The sequence below is a fragment of the Salvelinus alpinus genome, chromosome 2 (genome assembly GCF_045679555.1).
Source record: "Salvelinus alpinus chromosome 2, SLU_Salpinus.1, whole genome shotgun sequence".
Taxonomy (NCBI): Eukaryota; Metazoa; Chordata; class Actinopteri; order Salmoniformes; family Salmonidae; genus Salvelinus; species Salvelinus alpinus.
Genome location: NC_092087.1, coordinates 71,368,537 through 71,390,449, shown reverse-complemented (window position 1 = coordinate 71,390,449; position 21,913 = coordinate 71,368,537). Strand labels below are relative to the sequence as shown.

General features: G+C 44.7%; 1 protein-coding gene across 2 annotated transcripts; it reads right to left on the bottom strand.

The window, feature by feature from the left end:
• Positions 1 to 483: 483 nt before the first annotated feature.
• On the bottom strand, positions 484 to 21,168 carry LOC139567633 (ATP-binding cassette sub-family C member 10-like). 2 transcript variants are annotated; one of them, XM_071389015.1, is made up of 22 exons: positions 21,058 to 21,168; positions 19,979 to 20,180; positions 18,328 to 19,705; positions 17,831 to 18,058; positions 17,399 to 17,555; positions 17,080 to 17,243; positions 16,895 to 16,974; positions 16,610 to 16,781; positions 16,275 to 16,373; positions 15,894 to 16,083; positions 15,699 to 15,776; positions 15,338 to 15,523; positions 15,110 to 15,242; positions 14,616 to 14,808; positions 13,587 to 13,930; positions 13,064 to 13,233; positions 12,306 to 12,466; positions 11,302 to 11,555; positions 10,870 to 11,015; positions 5,460 to 5,557; positions 1,834 to 1,946; positions 484 to 1,675 (listed from the first exon to the last, which is right to left on the bottom strand). In XM_071389015.1, exons 2-22 carry the CDS (start codon positions 20,167 to 20,169, stop codon positions 1,540 to 1,542), a joined length of 4,671 nt encoding a protein of 1,556 aa, XP_071245116.1. In that variant the 5' UTR covers positions 20,170 to 20,180; positions 21,058 to 21,168; the 3' UTR covers positions 484 to 1,539. The 2 variants fall into 2 exon arrangements, 1 of the variants encoding a protein (XP_071245116.1); XR_011673444.1 differs by lacking the exon at positions 5,460 to 5,557 and having other exon boundaries at positions 1,538 to 1,675.
• Between the last annotated feature and the right edge of the window lie 745 nt (positions 21,169 to 21,913).

Here is a 21,913-nt window from a genome sequence, read left to right as displayed (position 1 = left end):
CCCTCCCCAGTCAATGGTAGGCACGGGCATCACTGAAACCTGGCCTCTCAAGACTGGAACTGTGAGATAGAGGGAAAAAAACAAACAGAGCATTCTCCACGCCAAGACAGGAGGAAAACAAATGGTCTGGTAATAGAAAAGAAATGCAGAGGTGTGCCAAAAAATTGTCTTGGTTCAAAGGAGGGGCAGCTAGGCGTTCATTCATGACTCATGGTAATTATAAGACACAACAATGAAGATGTGGAATGATCTAGGGATTAGAATTGATTTATAAGACATAACATTCTTACTATGTAACCATACCTTTAAGGTGGGGCTACTCCTTCCAATTAAGGACAATGTAATCATACTGACATTTTGATCAACCCAAACTCAACGAAACAATAACATGGGATGTGTAAAACAGAAATATAACTGACTAATTATGACGATCATCATAATGACGTTCAAGCACTCAATAAATAAAAACAGTGACAAGACCTGTGTAAAACCACTAGAGCCATTTTATTTTGAACATGTTACACCTTCATATTACTGTACATGAGAGTGCTGACCTCAAGTGAAAACGCTGTATGTAAAGGCGATTCTCCCTGAGATGTTCTCTCTTACAGTGTAATACAAAACAGAAACATTCTCAAATGACTGATATACAGTAGTTCTGCTACAGAATGGCTTGAAATCATCAGACGTAACAACATTGTGAGGAGCTTCCAAACAAATGTGCTCTGTGTGAATGGTAAACAAATAGAAAAAGAGTAACTTTAAATTGTCTTTATTTATCTCAGTCTATTCGTCTGCAACACGTCCATACAGCAAACAGTGTGTAACCATGCATTTTATCTATGTGAACTATGTCCATTATTGTGCACTCTTTTCTCGCTATAAAGGTCATACTGCCAACAGACCAGGTGCAAGAGGAATCTCAGACATTCATAAATGATTGACGATGCTGCAAAGTGAATGACTGACTTGCTCTAGGAAGACAACTTTTCAGTCAAAATCCATGATAGCGCTATAAAATACTCCCTTCAATACAAAAGCAATTAAAGAACTTATTCCACATTCCTTCATTATCTCTGTGCTATTGACACATCAGTTCCTTTGTACCACATTAACGTGTTTCCTGAATAAAAAACAGAGAAATTCCACGACGCTCAGGTTATAAAATTAACCCGGCTTCCTAAAATGTAGTAAAAGAATAATCTCGCTTGGGTTGGACTATTCAGACCTTGCAGATCTCTCCGAGGTCAAATGTCAGTCGGTGGGCCTCAAGGCAGAAGTCTCAGCCCTTAACCACAGATCTAGTATTAGATTACCCTACACTAAATCCTAACCTTAATGATTATGGGGATGAAAAAATAAATTCTGACCCTGGACCAGTAATTATTATAGGGCCAACTTCTACCACCTCCATTGGACAGGTGGTTGGTTGGTCCACCGAGTCAGACCACCACTGGCCTCCTGTGGGGAAACAGAGAGAGAGAGAGAGATCCCCATTGACATTTCCCATTGTCTTTAGTCCTCTGATAGCTTATCTTCTCACTCTACCCTCCCACCAACCAGCTTGCAGAAAATAGAGTCTTCTCTTTGGCACAGATCAGCAGGGGTGTCAAACTCCACCACCTTCCCAGAATGCATCACCAGCACCCTGTCGGAGTCCAAGATGGTGTTGATCCTGTTGACAGAGAAAATCAAGGTGTCAGTTTAATAATGTATGACATCAAATTACATTATAAATGTACCATGAAAACTAAAGTTTTGTATAATTCGGTATAAGTGTCTACTAAAGCACTTAAGATTATTATGTAAAGTTGTGTTCACTGAATAATTTACCTATGGGCAATGGTGAGGACGGTCTTGTCTTGAAACTTCTCTCTGATTGTCTGTTGTAGCAGTTTGTCAGTCTTTTGGTCAACGCTGGCTGTAGCTTCGTCAATACACAGAATCTATAGAGAGGAAACAATGGTTGAGAAATAAAGCCATGATAGTTTTTTATTTCACCTTTACTTAACCAGGTAGGCCAGTTGAGAACAAGTTCTCATTTACAACTGCGACCTGGCCAAGATAAAGCAAAGCAGTGCGACAAAAAACAACACAGTTACACATGGGATAAACAAAAGTACAGTCAATAACAATAGAAAAATCTATATACAGTGTGTGCAAATGGAGTAAGGAGGTAAGGCAATAAATAGGCCATAGTAGCGAAGTAATTACAATTTAGCAAAATAACACTGGAGTGATAGATGTGCAGGTGATGATGTGCAAGTAGAAATACTGGTATGCAAAAAAAGTAAATAAAAACAATATGGGGATGAGGTAGGTAGTTGGATGGGCTATTTACAGATGGGCTGTGTACAGCTGCAGCGATCGGTGAGCTGCTCAGATAGCTGATGCTTACAGTTAGTGAGGGAGATAAGTCTCCAACTTCAGCGATTTTTGCAATTCGTTCCAGTTATTGGCCGCAGAGAACTGGAAGGAAAGGCAGCCAAAGGAAGTGTTGGCTTTGGGGATGACCAGTGAGATATACCTGCTGGAGAGCGTGCTACAGGTGGGTGTTGTTATGGTGACCAGCGAGCTGAGATAAGGCGGAGCTTTACCTAGCAAAGACTTATAGATGACCTAGAGCCAGTGGGTCTGGCGACGAATATGAAGCGAGGGCCAGCCGACAAGAGCATACAGGTCGCAGTGGTGGGTGGTATATGGGGCTTTGGTGACAAAACGGATGGCACTGTGATAGACTGCATCCAGTTTACTGAGTAGAGTGTTGGAGGCTATTTTGTAAATGACATCGCCGAAGTCGAGGATCGGTAGGATAGTCAGTTTTACAAGGGTATGTTTGGCAGCGTGAGTGAAGGAGGCTTTGTTGCGAAATAGGAAGCCGATTTAATTTGGGATTGGAGATGCTTAATGAGTCTGGAAGGAGAGTTTACAGTCTAGCCAGACACCTACAGTGGGGAGAACAAGTATTTGATACACTGCCGATTTTGCAGGTTTTCCTACTTACAAAGCATGTAGAGGTCTGTAATTTTTATCATAGGTACACTTCAACTGTGAGAGACGGAATCTAAAACAAAAATCCAGATAATCACATTGTATGATTTTTAAATAATTAATTTGCATTTTATTGCATGACATAAGTATTTGATCACCTACCAACCAGTAAGAATTCCGGCTCTCACAGACCTGTTAGTTTTTCTTTAAGAAGCCCTCCTGTTCTCCACTCATTACCTGTATTAACTGCACCTGTTTGAACTCGTTACCTGTATGAAAGACACCTGTCCACACACTCAATCAAACAGATTCCAACCTCTCCACAATGGCCAAGACCAGAGAGCTGTGTAAGGACATCAGGGATAAAATTGTAGACCTGCACAAGGCTGGGATGGGCTACAGGACAATAGGCAAGCAGCTTGGTGAGAAGGAAACAACTGTTGGCGCAATTATTAGAAAATGGAAGAAGTTCAAGATGACGGTCAATCACCCTCGGTCTGGGGCTCCATGCAAGATTTCACCTCGTGGGGCATCAATGATCATGAGGAAGGTGAGGGATCAGCCCAGAACTACACGGCAGGACCTGGTCAATGACCTGAAGAGAGCTGGGACCACAGTCTCAAAGAAAACCATTAGAAACACACTACGCCGTCATGGATTAAAATCCTGCAGCGCACGCAAGGTCCCCCTGCTCAAGCCAGCGCATGTCCAGGCCCGTCTGAAGTTTGCCAATGACCATCTGGATGATCCAGAGGAGGAATGGGAGAAGGTCATGTGGTCTGATGAGACAAAAATAGAGCTTTTTGGTCTAACTCCACTCGCCGTGTTTGGAGGAAGAAGAAGTATGAGTACAACCCCAAGAACACCATCCCAACCGTGAAGCATGGAGGTGGAAACATCATTCTTTGGGGATGCTTTTCTGCAAAGGGGACAGGACGACTGCACCGTCTTGAGGGGAGGATGGATGGGGCCATGTATCGCGAGATCTTGGCCAACAACCTCCTTCCCTCAGTAAGAGCATTGAAGATGGGTCGTGGCTGGGTCTTCCAGCATGACAACGACACGAAGCACACAGCCATGGCAACTAAGGAGTGGCTCCGTAAGAAGCATCTCAAGGTCCTGGAGTGGCCTAGCCAGTCTCCAGACCTGAACCCAATAGAAAATCTTTGGAGGGAGCTGAAAGTCCGTATTGCCCAGCGACAGCCCCGAAACCTGAAGGATCTGGAGAAGATCTGTAGGGAGGAGTGGGCCAAAATCCCTGCTGCAGTGTGTGCAAACCTAGTCAAGAACTACATGATCTCTGTAATTGCAAACAAAGGTTTCTGTACCAAATATTAAGTACTGCTTTTCTGATGTATCAAATACTTATGTCATGCAATAAAATGCAAATTAATTACTTAAAAATCATACAATGTGATTTTCTGGATTTTTGTTTTAGATTCCGTCTCTCATAATTGAAGTGTACCTATGATAAAAATTACAGACCTCTACATGCTTTGTAAGTAGGAAAACCTGCAAAATCGGCAGTGTATCAAATACTTGTTCTCCCCACTGTAGGTATTTGTAGTTGTCCACATATTCTAAGTCAGAACCGTCCAGAGTAGTGATGCTAGTCGGGCGGGCGGCGATCGGTTGAAGAGTATGCATTTAGTTTTACTAGCGTTTAAGAGCAGTTGGAGGCCACGGAAGGAGTGTTGTATGGCATTGAAGCTCGTTTGGAGGTTTGTTAACACAGTGTCCAAAGAAGGGCCAGATGTATACAGAATGGTGTCGTCTGCGTAGAGGTGGATCAAGGAATCACCCGCAGCAAGAGCGACATCGTTGATATATACAGAGAAAAGAGTAGGCCTGAGAATTGAACCCTGTGGTACCCCCATAGAGACTGCCAGAGATCTGGACAACAGGCCTTCCGATTTGACACACTGAACTCTATCTGAGAAGTAGCTGGTGAACCAGGCGAGGCAGTCATTTGAGAAACCAAGGCTGTTGAGTCCACCGATAAGAATATGGTGATTGACAGAGTCGAAAGCCTTGGCCAGGTCGATGAAGACGGCTGCACAGTACTGTCTTTTATCGATGGCGGTTATGATATCGTTTAGTACCTTGAACGTGGCTGAGGTGCACCCGTGACCAGCTCGGAAACCGGATTGCACAGCGGAGAAGGTACGGTGGGATTCAAAATGGTCAGTGATCTGTTTGTTAACTTGGCTTTTCGAAGACTTTGGAAAGGCAGGGCAGGATGGACAGTTTGGACAGTCACCCCCTTTGAAGAGGGGCAGCTTTCCAATCTTTAGGAATCTCTGACGATACAAAAGAGAGGTTGAACAGACTAGTAATAGGGGTTGCAACAATGGCGGCGGATAATTTTAGAAAGAGAGGGTCCAGATTGTCTAGTAATTTATATAGATGGTTGAATGTCAAAGCCATGATAGTAATCGATATGGATGATGGTGCGGGCTGGTTCTTACATTAGCTTCAGTCAGCAGAGCCCTGGCCAGACACAGCAGCTGTCTCTGTCCCAGAGAGAGAGACTTGCCCCGCTCTCCCACCTCAGCACCAAGACCACCTAAGATACACAGATGTTAGTGAGGCCACCTGACCGAACTCTTACAGACAGAAACATGAACTAATTACTACGGTCACTCTCTTCCTTCCTTGTTCTTTCACTCTCACTTGGTTTGATACCAAACGTGAAAGTATAATTAATTTCTTACAGGTACTAGAAATACCATGTTTTTTTTTTTTTAAATGGGTCTAATCTAGGGCTGTGGCGGTCATGACATTTTGTGATTGTGAAGCAAATAACTGCCGGTCTCACAGTAATTGACCGTTAATTAACAAACACATTTGGCATCTCCTGGCTTCCACACTGATGTACACCTTTGGAACCTCTACATGGCCTACCTTCCAACTCACTGCCTCTTTGCTTGACATCATGGGAAAATCAAAAGAAGTCAGCCAAGACCCCAGAAAAAAAAACTGTAGACCTCCACAAGTCTGGTTCATCCTTGGAGCAATTTCCAAACGCCTGAAGGTACCACGTTCATCTGTACAAACAATAGCACGCAAGTATAAACACCATGGGACCACGCAGCCGTCATACCACTCAGGAAGGAGACACATTCTGTCTCCTAGAGATGAACGTACTTTGGTGCGAAAAGGGCAAATCAATCCCAGAACAACAGCAAAGGACCCTGTGAAGATGCTGGAGGAAACGGGTACAAAAGTATCTATATCCACAGTAAAACGAGTCCTAGATCGACCTAACCTGAAAGGCCGCTCAGCAAGGAAGAAGCCACTGCTCCAAAACCGCCATAAAAAAGCCAGACTACGGTTTGCAACTGCACATGGGGACAAAGATCGTACTTTTTGGAGAAATGTCCTCTGGTCTGATGAAACAAAAATAGAACTGTTTGGCCATAATGACCATCGTAATATTTGGAGGAAAAAGGGGGAGGCTTGCAAGCCGAAGAACACTATCCCAACCGGCAGCATCATGTTGTGGGGGTGCTTTGCTGCAGTAGGGACTGGTGCACTTCACAAAATAGATGGCATCATGGAGATTAGGAAAATTATATGGATATATTGAAGCAACATCTCAAGACATCAGTCAGGAAGTTAAAGCTTGGTTGCAGATGGGTCTTCCAAATGGACAATGACCCCAAGCATACTTCAAAGTTGTTGAACAATTGCTTAAGGACAACAAAGTCAAGGTATTGGAGGGGCCATTACAAAGCCCTGACCTCAATCCTATAGAAAATGTGTGTGCAGAACTGAAAAAGTGTATGCGAGCAAGGAGGCCAACAAACCTGACTCAGTTACACCAGCTCTGTCAGGAGGAATGGGACAAAATTCACCCAACTTATTGTGGAAAGCTTGTGGAGGGCTACCCTTAACATTTGACCCAAGTTAAACAATTTAAAGGCAATGCTACCAAATACTAATTGAGTGTAAGTAAACTTCTGACCCACTTGGAATGTGATGAAAGAAATAAAAGCTTAAATAAAATCACTATTATTATTCTGACAGTTCACCTCCTTAAAATAAAGTGGTGATCCTAACCGACCTAAGGCAAGGAATTTTTACTTGGATTTAAATGTCAGGAATTGTGAAAAACTGAGTTTAAATGTATTTGGCTAAGGTGTATGTAAACTTCCGACTTCAACTGTAGCTGAATAAAATAGAAAGGATGTTTTCTCCAAACGATTTCTGAGGGAGTGCACATGCGGCTATTCTGTGTTGAGGGGTTAACAAAGAAACAGGAAACTTTAGTTGTGATACAAACTTTGGGCTATATGTTTTGATTTTTAATACGTTCTAAGGCTGCAAGATGCGACTAAGGAAGATTTTTTTTAAAGTTTCATTAAAGGCATGAGCTCTGCTTTGTTGCTTGCACAGGCTGCACACACTTCATCAGTCTCTCATTCCCAATTTGACAAGCACTTGATAATGCCTCAAATTTCCCGGTGGCATCCCCCTAGTGTGGCCGTAATGCCCCCTTAAAAACAAAAAAGCCTTTTTACGGCCAGTGGCAGTTGTGCGCTTGGTCTGAATATACAGTGCATTCGTAAAGTATTCGGACCCCCTTCACTTTTTCCACATTTTGTTACGTTACAGCCTTATTCTAAAATGGATTAAATTAATTTGGTTCCTCATCAATCTACACACAATACCCCATAATGACAAAGCAAAAACAGGGTTTTAGCAAATGTATTAAAAATAAAAAACCTTTTAAAAGCAATGAGGCTGATGTAACAGATCAGAACATTTAGCTTAAAATGTTGATAAACTATTGGTCTATTTCTTCACATTATAAGCGCAGAAATACGTACACGGCAGTAGGCTATAAGCGCAAATGTTCCAAAATGCAATCAATTAGCAGGAAAACGCAATTCGCAAAAGTGACCATAAATGCGATTATGCATGTAATTCTTTATTATAAAGGTGTATTTTTATGGTGAAAATTATTTTCCCCAAATTTGAAACTCGCGTGCCGCCTATGTATGCACGTTAGGCTCTACACCGGTCATTAAGTGGATTAATGTGCTTAATTTTAAGAAGTTATTTGGCCACTTTAGTTGTGATTCAAACCTTATCAAAACATATAGGCCTATAGGCTAATAATGTCACCCATTAGACTATTCTCAAATCAAACTTTGTCACATGCGCCAAATACAACAAGTGTAGACTTTTCCGTGAAATGCTTACTTACAAGCCCTTAACCAACAGCGCAGTTCAAGAAGAAGAAAATATTTACCAAGTAGACTAAAATAATAAGTAATAATAAAAAGTAACCCAATAAGAATAACATAACGAGGCTATATACAGGGGGCACCAGTACCGAGTCAGTGTGCTGGGGGTCAGGCTAGTTGAGGTAAACAAATGGAGGGGGGGTTAATGTAAATTGTCCGGTGGTAATTTCATGAATTGTTCAGCAGTCTTATGGCTTGGGGGTAGAAGCTGTTGAGGAGCCTTTTGGTCCTAGACTTGGCGCTCCAGTACCTCTTGCCGTAGCAAAGAAAACAGTCTATAACTTGGGTGACTGGAGTTTCTGACAATTTTATGGGCTTTCCTCTGACAGCACCTATTATATAGGTCCTGGATGGCAGGAAGCTTGGCCCCAGTGATGTACTGGGCCGGTCTCACTACCCTCTGTAGCGCCTTACGGTCAGATGCCAAGCAGTTGCCATACCAGGCGGTGATGCAACCGGTCAGGATGCTCTCGATGGTGCAGCTGTAAAACCTTTATAGGATCTGGGGACCCATGCCAAATCTTTTCAGTCTCCTGAGGGGGAAAAAGGTTTTGTCATGCCCTCTTCACGACTGTCTTGGTATGTTTGGACCATGATAGTTCGTTGGTGATGTGGACACCAACTCTCGACCCGCTCCACTACAGACCCGTCGATGTTAATGGGGGCCTGTTCGGCCCGCCTTTTCCTGTAGTCCACGATCAGCTCCTTTATCTTGCTCACATTGAGGGAGAGGTTGTTGTCCTGGCACCGCACTGCCAGTTCTCTGACCACCTCCATATAGGACATCTCATCGTTGTCGGTGATCAGGCCTACCACTGTTGTGTCGTCAGCAAACTTAATGATGGTATTGGAGTTGTATTTGCCCACGCAGTCATGGGTGAACAGGGAATACAGGAGGGGACTAAGTACACACCCCTGAGGGGCCCCAGTGTTAAGGATCAGAGTGGCAGACGTGTTGTTGCCTACTCTTACCACCTGGGGGCGGCCCTTCAGGAAGTCCAGGATCCAGTTACAGAGGGAGGTGTTTAGTCCCAGAGTCCTTAGCTTAGTGATGAGCTTCGTGGGCACTATGGTGTTGAACGCTGAGCTGTAGTCAATGAACAGCATTCTCACATAGGTGTTCCTTTTGTCCAGGTGAGAAAGGGCAGTGTGGAATGCGATTGAGATTGCGTCATCTGTGGATCTGTTGGGGCGGTATGCGAATTGGAGTGGGTCTAGGGTGTCCGGGAGGATGCTGTTGATGTGAACCATGACCACCCTTTCAAAGCACTTCATGGCTACCGACGTGAGTGGTAATCCTTTAGGCAGGTTACCTTCGCTTCCTTGGGCACAGGGACTATGGTGGTCTGCTTGAATCTATGCACTTAAATAGCAAATGAAGGAAACGTTTCCCGTGGTTAACTTTAATGCCAGCCAGGTAGGCTATACTTCTGTTTTAAAGCAAAGCAATGTGTTTAATATTAGGAAAGCCTAGCTTATAGAAAGCTGATGGGATCCTCCTCTTTTTAATAGAGGCCCTCAAAACACTGTTTTCTCCCGCAATTGCATATCCTATAGAAATGTTGCGCAACATGCGCTCATGAACTGTTTGATTTGATTTTTGATTACATTTGCATTGATATCAGAGTGATTAGAAGGACAATAGAGTGCTGAGTACCAGGCAGTTAGCAAGTTTGGTAGGCTACTAATGACCATCAGCAGCATCAGAGCTTGGAGAAGCCTAGTTACCGGTCACGTGGAATTTGACTGCGGTCATGACTCGTGACTGCCGGTGTGGCGGTAATACGGTCACCCTAACAGCCCTAATCTAATCATGAATGACATAGATGCATATATTACATACAGAATCGCTATTAATGTCATATGATCGCCGTGTCATAACTTTTATCATGTATTAACTTTTAATGTGGCATAAAAACAACCAGTCATGAGGTTTTCACTTGATTGTGAAACAATCACTTCAAAGGGCACTCCTGTTAGCTACCCACGCAGGTTTGTCCACTCACAAAATAATTCCAGCATCCACAGTGCACCCGCAATTTTCTGAATGGAAAGACAAATCTGTTACAAAAAAACTAAAAGTGTAATGACATTCGGCGATTGTCATTAGGCCCACTACACTTGTAGCCTGAATTGATGCATCCAATGCTGTACGCGCGCATCTCGGTCACTTACCTCCGCAACATTTCTGTGTTCTCTTCAAATCACAGCACAATTTAGAGGGTATACAGACCGATTTCAAGACAACACGCTCATTTTCATGCAGCTGACATGCGGTAATGTTAAATAATGGTGTAATTGCATATATTTTTCTTGGCATTTCCTTTTAATTATTGCGATGGGCCACGTTTTACCGGGACGGCACACCACCACTATTTATTTTGTCGGGACGTGTTACCGAAATGTACCGGCTTACTTTCACCCCTGTTTGATACCCCTCTTCTCTCCATTGGTCTCTCATTCTGTTTGTCTGTTAAATTCAACTACTCTTCCTATTTCTTATCCACTATATCATCCTCTCATTTGCATGCTTTTTCATCATCCATCTCCCTTCTATCACCATCACCATCTCCCTCCTCTACTGTCCTCAATCCTCTCTTCCTCTCCCACCCTCCCTCTTTCTCACCGATGCGGTTGATGACAGGGCTGAGGTGACAGTGTTCCAGGACCTCCAGTAGCCGGGGGTCAGGGTGACTTCCACATGGGTCCAGGTTCTCCCTCACTGTCCCGCTGAACAGGAACGGGTCCTGGGGGATGATGGCCAGTTTGGACCTGCAGGGGGAGCCACAAATGCAGTGTGAAAGATTGATCTGTCAACTACTCTAGATTCATGAATGAATGACGGAACACCGATTTTTTTGTAGTTCAAAATATGCAGACGTGCGCGATGAACGTCGTCACCTATAAAGGGCTTTTATTACAGATGCACAGATCACCATCATCATCCAAGTACACAATAATGTTGAGTCTAGCAGTTGGAAAAGTACAAAAAAACATTCAAATCCATTATCATCATATCACCACCATAGTGATCAACATCATCTCTTAATCCTCTCACCTGAGCTGGGCCAGTCCCACCTGTCTGGTGTCTACTCCATCCAGTAAGATCTGACCCTGGTTCAGCTCCACCATGCGGAAGAGGGCCAGGAACAGGGTGGACTTGCCTGAGCCCGTCCGGCCCACCACCCCCACCTTCTCCCCAGGCCGGACCACCAGGCTCACCCCGTCCAGGGCGTTGGGCAGGCCCTCTCTGTAGGACAGCACGGCCCCACGGAACTCCACCCAACCCTGCTCCGGCCACGAGGTGGGCACCTATGGTAAAGACAGAAGTAGATGGGTCCTCAGTCATTTAATAAATGTACTTGTTTTCTATTCCCTTGAATGGCCACATCAAGCTAACCGATCACTGCAGCTGTACATAGTCCATCTGTAAACAGCCCACCCAATTTACCTACCTCATCCCCTTACTGTTTTTATTTATTTACTTTTCTGCTCTTTTGCACACCAGTATCTCTACTTGCACATGATCATCTGATGATTTATCACTCCAGTGTTAATCTGCTAAATTGTAATTATTCACTCCTATGGCCTATTTATTGCCTACCTCCTCATGCCTTTTGCACACAATGTATATAGACTCGTTTTTTTCCTACTGTGTTATTGACTTGTTTATTGTTTACTCCATGTGTAACTCTGTGTTGTTGTCTGTTCACACTGCTATGCTTTATCTTGGCCACGTCGCAGTTGTAAATGAGAACTTGTTCTCAACTAGCTTACCTGGTTAAATAAAGGTGAAATAAAAGAAATAAATAAAATCAGTAAGAAGTAACTGACCAGGCTAAAAGACCCCAAGAACTTGAACAAATACATTTAGTAATTTTAGAAATAACATCTAACCAACACCTCATAAAGATAACCACTGAAAACCTTCCACATAACATTCTAAAAGTCTAAAGAGTGGCGTACACTTCTGACATTGAAAAAAAGGAATTATGAAACCTCCTCAATGAGGTGCAGCTGAGTGGTATGCTATAAGACACACGCCCTCACAGGACTCCTCACCTGTGGGTTGCTGTGTTGTGGCTCAGTGGGCAGGGTGGTGGAGTACTCCTCGGTGCGCTCCACACTCACCAGCTGCATCTCTGTCTGGGTGAAGCTGAAGATGAGGCCTGACAGCAGGCCTGTAATGGACAGAGCATAGGACAGGGACAGACCCACCAGACCTGGCAGGGAGAACACCCATAGGACAAACATTCATTATTAAGGCCTAGACACAGCAAACAGGACATGTCGAGAGTATACTCAATACAAAACAATTTTGCACTCAGAACAGCCTCAATTCGTCAGGGCATGGACTCTACAAGGTGTCAAAAGCGTTCCACAGGGATGCTGGCCCATGTTGCTGCTTTCCACAGTTGTGTCAAGTTGGCTGGATGCCTTTTGGGTGGTGGACCATTCTTGATATACACGGGAAACTGATGCGCGTGGAAAAACCCAGCAGTGTTGCAGTTCTTGACACAAACAGTGCGCCTGACACCTACTACAAAACCCTTTAAGGCACTTAAATATTTTGTCTTACCCATTGCTTACCCATTACAATGGCACACATACACAATCCATGTCTCAATTTTCTCAAGGCTTAATGTCATGGAAAGAGAAGGTGTTCTTAATGTTTTGTACACTCAGTGTACATGTACTGATACTATTTCTAGATTCTCCTCTACAGCAGCCTCAACAACTAGTAGACATCAACAGTGTAATCTGAGTCAAGGCCTGTGCTGACTATGGGACACATGCTAACATGCTAGCTGGCTGCTCACCTGGGTCGATGGATTTGAACTGGTGCTGGACGACGGCGATCACGCCGATGCCCGTCACCACGACGACGCCGATCATCTGCAGGCGGATGTCCAGCCACTGCATGGCGGCGTTGCTCAGGAACAGACAGCGCTGGTTCTGCTCCAGGCGCCGCTCGTTCTCCTCCTCAAATCTGGAGCCACAACAGACAGAGAACATGAACCTCCTTCTACTCAAAGGTTACCTAATTCATGCATTAATAGCAATATTTCAGCTGTAACCGCAGGCAGACAACTGTGTATTTATACTGAAATCCTATTCACTTATTTTTACATTTTCAAATATTTCAGTAGTAGCCAGCACAAGAAACATGTTTTGGCTTGGACCTTGGACTGGTCCTAGAGTGGTACAGGTTAAGCAGGCTTTTGTGCCAGCTCAGCACTAACCGCTAACACCCCTGATTCAACTAGCCAAATCAAAGTTGGTAACCACAGATCTAGGTTGGCCCAAAATATCAATTCCTCATTCTAACTTTACCGTCCTCACCTGGAGGCACTGGAACTTGCTCGGATGGTACCCAGGCCACTCAGCGTCTCAGAGAAATGCGAATACACCGGCGAGAGGGTGAGGCTGCACAGACGCTTTAGGTCTCTGGATGTGTGTCGGTAGAAGCGCTGTGTGCAGTGGTAAAGCAGGCCCAGGGGCAGCAGGGGCACTAGGACCCAGGGCAAGCCGTAGCTCATCACTACCAGCATGCCCAGCAGGCCGAAGATGTTAGCCAGCAGGATGTTGAGGAAGAAAGGGAGAGTATCGTCCACGCTGTACAGGTCGGAGGAGAAGCGGTTAAGGATGCGGCCCAGCGGTGTAGTGTCGAAGAAGGTAACTGTAGCCTGGATTGATATAGAGAGAGGCGGGTCAGGGTTAGTTAGGTGTGTTTGTACTCTATCATGGCAATGTAAATAGTAAACATTACAAACACATGGATTAGGTGGTCTAGCAGTCTAAACCGCTGCCTCCCGATCACATATAGCGCTGCAGCATGGGACCAATGCCTTTTCAGCCTAAAACTAGCTTTCCCACTGTCTCTCCTCTATCCAATAAAGCATTTTTGTTTATGTACAAAAAAATTATTATAATATATGCCATATATATATATAAAAACATTTTTTTTTTTTACAAACAGTACCCAACACTAGAAATGTGTGGACACACAACAAGTACACTGTAAATTATTTGAAAGCATCAACTCTCACACAGTGGAGGCTGCTGAAGGGAGGACGGCTCATAATAATGGCTGGAATGGAGTCAATGTAGTGGTATCAACCACATGGAAACCACGTCTTTGATGTGTTTGATACCATTCCATCGACTCCATTCCAGCCATTACTATGAGCCATCTTCCCCTCAACAGTCCCCTTCCCCTCCACTGCTCTCACAGCATGAGTTGAACAATGAGAATTTTTCAGAAAAAATCATATTTATGCTACAAATTTTAAATACTGCCTTTGCATGATTGAAACCATGACCATGACTAAACCAGTTTCCCGAGGGGTCAACTGAACAGAAAATGCCCACCTTGAGGACTGTGTCCAGCAGTCTGTTGTGGATGACCGATGCTGCACGGATGCCTCCATAGGCGAAGAGGAAGGCTCGGATGGCGGTGAAGATCGTGTTAGCCCCCGCAATGGAACCGTAAACCGTCAGATAGAACTTCACCTCTGAGCTCATGTTGGCGAAAGGTGTCATTTCCATAATATTGACCGGGTACCTGGAGATAAGGGGAGAAAACACGCATTTTAATATGCAATTGCTTAATAAATCTTGTCATGCGTGTGTGCTGCATCATGGATGTCTGTGGGATTTGACACCTCTATGAAACCTAATCCTTTTACTGCACAATCTAAAATATTTAGAGGCTCTGTATATAAATGTATCTAAGTATGACTTAAAGCAGTGTGGAGTCGTAAGTGGATTGATTATATAAGAGGAATCACACTGCCCATTCTGAGTAATTGGAATCTTATCCAGTGTATCAGTCCCAACGTTGTAAGAACCTCTATCTAACTTACATTAGTCCTCCAGGAGAGAATAGCAGCAGATGTGGTGAGCTGTAGGCAGGCATTAGAACACTCTGGGCGGAACCATTGTTCTTCAGGTTAGAGATCCAGTGGGACAGCCACCAGTCAGACACATTCTTAGAGGCTGAGGGACAGAGACAGCAAAATGTGCAAAACATATACAAGTCTGCAAAGGCAACAGAAGTGTGATGTGATTAAGGCACCAGGTGGTCACTGTACCTTGCATGAGGAGTAGGGACAGTAGGATGGAGACAGCCAAAGCCCCTCCTACCGCTCTCCAGTAGGTGTGGTAAACCTTCCAGTCCAGCCCGCCCACAGCCTTCTGCTCCTCCCCTGACAGTGAAGACTCCACCTCTGCAAACAGCTCATTGGACGGACCCTGCTCCTCCTCTCGCTCAATAACATCTGATTCAAGTCAGAATGCACATAAAAACACCTGGCAATTTTTCCACCACTCAATTCAAGATGTAGAAAGTAATTAAATGGAGCTTCGTTCCTCTGCATCAGTGATATTAGTACTGTGTCGCAAGCAATATATTCCCAAAACACAATGCTAAGAGACATTAATGACTACTGTTACCTTTCTCCTTTGCATTACTGTCATTCTTCCGGTTCTTGGGCACTGCTTCTACCAAAGGAAGGACCTCTTCAGGTGTACCTATTTAAAACAAATGAGAAGGACATAGAGTTTATTCAGACATATAAATGTGTTAACACAGAAAAGTAATTCATTATTCCATTATCAATTGAAGAACATAAGGCCCGAGTTCACTACCAGTTTTAATAATTGTTCCATTGTCCATGAGAATCACCAGATCAGCTTTGTCCACAAACTCTATGCGGTGGGTGCAAAGGATTCTGGTCTTGCTCCTGAGGATTCCCATGATGCATCTCTCCATGAGGTGATGGGCCACGTCAGTGTCTACTGCTGCCAGTGGATCGTCCAGGAGGAAAATGTCTTTCTCCTTGTGTGTTTAAAAGAGAGAGGGGTAGTATGCAGATGTGTGCAAGAGAGATAAAGACAAAAAGAGAATCATTGAATGTTTTCTGCTATCCAAACTCCCAACCTGGTAAAAGCTTGCTTGTTAAATAAAGTTGGAGATTCACTGTTCTTGATGGCTGTTGTGTTACCATGGAATCTGGTGAGGACTCTTACCATGTAAACAGCTCTGGCCAAGGCCAGGCGAGCTTTCTGTCCTCCACTCAGATTAACTCCATTCTCTCCCACCTCAGTCCTGTCCCCATTAGGCAGAATCTGGACAAACAAGACAATTCAGTCAAATACTTTCATATGCACCAAGTTTGGAATTTGTGTTTATAACATTCATTGGATATATCACAAATATATTAGGGGTTGTCAAGTAAAGCTTGTACTGGGCCCAAATAAAATGGAACGAGGGAGAAAGCGAGCATTGAGGTTGTCTGTGAGGATAAGAGAGATTGAAGCAGAGACAGAAACAAATAGAGTGAAAAAGAGATGCTGAGTCTCACATTGATGTCGTCCGTGAGAGCACAGGCCTCCACCACGGCCTGGTAGAAGGAACTGTTGTAGTCTCTGCCAAACAGGATGTTGTCCCGAACTGTTGCATGCTGGATCCACGGCTCCTGAGCGGCTAGACCAAACCCATCCTCCCTGCCCTGGACGTATACAACACCTCCATGCCTACAGAGGGAAGTAATAACTCAATGATAGATCCAAAAAGGTCATTGAAATAAACAAACAAAACAAATTTACTTGAGCTTTGAGAACTTAGTAAATGAGGCGATGAGCACTACCTGTTGAGTTCTCCAGTGATGGCTGCCAGTAACGAGCTCTTCCCACAGCCCACCTTGCCCACCACAACAACTAGGGATCCCTGACGGACGAGAAAAAAAGCATTACAACATTGCAGTGATTAGATGGTAGACCCCATGATTTACACGCTGTATAGGTTACATAGTTTGTGATGCAGGGTACACACCTTAGTGATGGTGAGGTTGAGGCTATGGAGCAGCAGACTTCCTTTGGTGGATTCAGTCTCAGAGCCTGTATCTCCCTCTGTGGGGTGGTCTGGCCCCCCAGGCCCCTGCCATGAGAATGTGCCCTGACTCATCACAATGGTGTCCTGGGGGTCCTCAGGGGCCACTGTAAGTAGGAGCCACAAAGTCAATGAAAAACATTCATACACATAATTGCATATCTCACATTCATAGACAGAGTTATTGAACATGTATTAATTAATAATGTATGTACAAGCAAAATGTACTTTATTTATGCTGCGCACGTACACACACACCTACCATGACTGAAGTATGCATCAAGGTCCTGGTTGGGCAGCTTGAGGAAGCGTTGGATGCGGTCCAGGGACACCTTGGCCTCCAGGGTGCCGTTAAGGACCCAGGGGAAGCTGTTGAGGGGGAGAATCAGCATGCCCACTAGAGCCAGAGTGGTGAACACCTGCAATGGAGGAGGGAAAGTGTCCCTATTCGAATTAGTCTCATGTACCCACATCCTCATTGTGTTCCTGGGTATCAGCTAGTAGGTCTTTCAACAGTTAATACGTCTCTTCCAATATCCATTCTGGCATAGCCACCACTTGGAATGTTCTATCCGAAACATTACTTCATACAAGGTGGTATGCTAGTGAGGACATTGGAACAGATTGATTGCAAAATAGTTTGCTGACATTTAAAAGTGAAGCGCTCTAGTTTCACAAAATGAAACATGCCTACCTTGGCTGCAGTGAGCTCATGGCCGAGCAGCACGTATGTGACGAAGGTGATGATAGATATGACTACGGGTAGAGCTCCCCAGGTGTACACACACAGAGCATCCAGGTACTTAATGGCCTTGAGGTGGGACAGCTCTTGCCTCCGACAATCTGCTATCTTCTGGGCAAAGTAGGCCTCCCAGTTGTAGAACTTGATGACTCGTATTCCAAAGAGGACCTCTGCCATTAGCTGGTAGGCAAGGACAGGGCAGACAAAAGACATTGAATGAGTTCACATCTCACATCTGATATCGAAGAATTTTAATATAAAAGCTGTAGGACTAGGTCTACAAGAACCCGTACAGTATGTATGAAGTTGTATAATGCAATTACTACTTTATTACTACTTAATAGTACTACTCTAAACAATAAACATAATAGTGTCCATATTGATGTTTGCTATGGTTGGTGTGTTAAGATAAAAGTCAAAGATAGTCAAAGCCATAGAGAATTTCTCACCTTGACACGACTATCCTTATGTGTGAGCATGTGCTTGTTATTCTCCATGATCTTCGAGGCCAGCACCTTATTGAGTGGCACCAGCAGCAGAGCCACACCCAGTCCTCCTAGGAAGGCCACGCCCACCTGCAGGTAGAGCAGGTAGAGGGCAATAGAGAACTGGAAGGGCAGACTCCACATCTCGTGGAAACTGTTGAAGAAGTTGACCACGCGGTCCGTGTCCGTGCTCATGAAGTTGACCACCTCACCCAGGGTGAACCGCGCCGCCAGGCCTCCGCCGTTGACCCGCAATGCTTTGCCGTAGATGGAGGAGACGAGGGCAGCGCGCGCCGAGAGTGAGACCTTCGAGACCTCAAAGACGAAGAGGTTCCGGATGAGGGCGGAGAATAAGGTGCTGAAGAAGAGGCCCGTGGCACACCAGGCCCCCCAGCTGATGGGGGCCCCCTCCTCCTCCATGTAAGTCACCAGGCTGCTGAGGATCAGGGGCCCCGCAAAGCCCAGCATGTTGCCCGCTAGCTTCAGCACACCAAGCAGGTAGTAGCGCAGTCCGAAGGCTTTGTGCAACACTTTTAACAGTCCTACCTCCTCCACTGCTATGCCAGATAGTTCCTCCTGGAGGGGTGAAGTCCATGTTCCATTCTGTAGGCTCCTGTTTGCAGGCCTGGGTGTAGTGTTCCCTCTCTGTGTTGCTGCCCCCTGTTGGCAGTCCTCCCAGCAGCGGAGGAAGTGTCGGCGCACTGCACTGGTGCGCAGTCTCCGGGGAAGGAGATAGACGTCGCATGGCCTCTCCAGCTCCCCGCGCCGCCCGCGCCTCAGCAGAGGGTTCAACCACAGGTACAGCAGGCGGGAGATGCAGCCACTGCCATCCTCTGCCACCATCTCTCCCGTGTCCTGGTAGGTACTCTCTGGGATGAGGAGAGAGCTGTCTGCATCATTGACGGACATGGAGGTGTAACTCCCTTCACCGACGCAGGGAGCAGCGAAGGCCAGGAGGTAGACCAGGAGAGGGATTCCCCGGGCGGCTGCGAGCACCAGCCGTGCCACTCTAAGGGGCTCCGCCAGGTCCAGGTAGGTGGAATCCTGGGCGTAAGCCAGCAGGGTGACCACCAGGTTAGGGATAGGCAACAGCACCAGCAGTAGTAACATAGAGGGACCCCTGGTTCTTCTATGGATGGACCTCTGGAGGACAAGCAGGGCCCCAAAGTGGACCAGCCAGGCTAGAACGGCACATCCATCAGCCAGTACGTCCAGGTACATGTCCCCCCGGTAGAGGAGGGCCACCAGGACTAAGTCCCCCACAAAGAGCAGGGCCACCAGCAGGGCCGAGGTCACCCTGAGGCCCCAGCCAAACGGGGGAGAGGACCGGAGGAGACTGCATCTGTGTAATGCAAAAGGATAAAATGTTAGATGAGCTGTCTGAAACATGGCCTGGCTAGATATAATAACTGATAAAGATGCCGATCTACAGAATGGGATCCAGTACAGACATGAACTTACTGTTCTGGAGGTATGCATCTTTATTGTACCTAGGTGCAATATGGGGGCCTGTATTGCATGCTACTGTATGTGCTGTAGGATTAAAAGTGGCCAGAATGTTCTAGCCTATGCCTTGTGATTTTGTGAGCGGCCTGACTGTGTGACCTAACGTTACCTCTGAGCACTCAGGTAGACGGCACTGAAGACGGCCACCACAGCGTGAGCCAGGGCTCCCAGAACCAGCTGGTTAAAACAGGGGCTGATGGCTCCATCCCGCCACACTGGGAACGGGTCAAGGGTGTCCGTGTGGCACAGGCCAGAGATGAACTCACTGGGGCCAAAATCAGCCACCACACCTGTCCCCATTCTCCAAGCATCTGGGGAAAAGATATATACACAATTTACACTACTGTTCAAAAGTTAGTCTAAAGAAGGCCAGTTTTATTGCTTTAAATCAGGACAACAGTTTTCAGCTGTGCTAACATAACCCTTTTGCAATTTTTCTAATGATCAATTAGCCTTTTAAAATGATCAACTTGGATTTGCTAACACAACGTGCCATTGGAACACAGGAGTGATGGTTGCTGATAATGGGCCTCTGAACGCCTATGTAGATAGTCCATTAAAAATCTTCCGTTTCCAGCTACAATAGTCATTTACAACATTAACAATGTCTACACTGTATTTCTCATCAATTTGATGTTATTTTAAATGTACCAAAAATTTGCTTTTCTTTCAAAAACAAGGACATTTCTAAGTGACCCCAAGCTTTTGAACGGTAGTGTATGTAATTCGTTTTTTAACGTGTCTGATTTAAATCTGCAGTTGACTACAACTAGGCCTACCTGTGTTTAGCTCGTCAAACAGGTTGGGCTTTTAAGAAGGGTGAGTTTAAATAGGCTACAGCACAGTTCTGTACTAGCTAGCTACACTACATATATAGCTAAATGATTTGTTTTAAGAAATGTGTTTGTCTCTCAATAAGCAGTCTGTCAACTCATTTGAAGGCATCTATGATTCAGTTGCACATGGTTTAACTAGCTAACTGTCATATTCTACTGGTCAGCCACACTTGCTTGGGGGGAACATTTGTAAACATTGGGATGAGGGTGGCAATCACATCTCTCAACAGCAGCGTGTATTATTGTTCGTCAAGTTAATTAAACATAGCCTTTTGCATGATATAAAGCGTATATATGGCAAGACTCTCTCTGCAACTTGGGATAACACAATTGTCAATATAAAGTTAAATACCTGTTTACAGCTTTGGATTTATGGGGATGTAGCATTCGGTGGCGGAGCATCAGCAGTGTGACGACTTCCGGTGACGAAACACATAGATGTTTTTCTCCAAAGCATAGGGCGCGTTCGCAATTGTATACAAAATGAATAAAGATTAGAATGAAGTTACAATAACTTTCTAGATTAGAAATCCAAATTAAAACCATATTTCCGCCCAAAAAATGTACTAATGTAATCAAAAACAACATAAAAACTTAGATTTTCAAGCTACACCATAAATACAATAATAAAACAATGTATGGTTATTAGTTACATTGATCATAAAAGACACAGGAGGCTTCTCTATATGGAATGTTTTTTATTCCGTATCAGAAATATCAGTAAGAAAAGTCCTATAAAAGACGTGTGTATGTCTTTAAAATATAAAAGACGTGTAAAGTCACAAAGTTGAATAGTTTACAAATAATAAAATGTTTTTCTTTTTAAATGTAAGTAAACTGCAGGTGAACAGAATATTATTTGGTGACAGACATAGTCACAGGCTATCAATACTATGAAGGCCTACATTGAAAATAAGACATATTATTGGACAAGCTCTACATTGTGTTTGGTTTGAGGTAGGCTATGTTATATTATCTGTGTGTGTCAATAAGTTTGATTAGATGGCAACTCTAACATACACAATTCCAAACCTGCGCATCTCCTTGTTCCAGTATTGCGCCCCAGGTTTCTTCTTGCGGCCAAACAAACCGCAGAACCAGCCACAACACTTATTTTTCTTGGGAGCCCGCTCCTGCCAGAAGAGGGGTTTGAGTTCCTGTGAACAAACAGAGCTTGTGAGCAGTGGTTTGTATTCATGAATGCCAAG

Excerpts from the sequence above, each read along its gene's own strand:
- LOC139567633 (XM_071389015.1), bottom strand. The coding sequence starts at position 20,169 with ATGGGGACAGGTGTGGTGGCTGATTTTGGCCCCAGTGAGTTCATCTCT. Across the intron at positions 18,059-18,327 it reads ATAAGGATAGTCGTGTCAAG|CTAATGGCAGAGGTCCTCTT; the intron begins GTGAGAAATTCT and ends CTTGCCTACCAG. Across the intron at positions 13,234-13,586 it reads GCAAGTTCCAGTGCCTCCAG|ATTTGAGGAGGAGAACGAGC; the intron begins GTGAGGACGGTA and ends TTGTGGCTCCAG.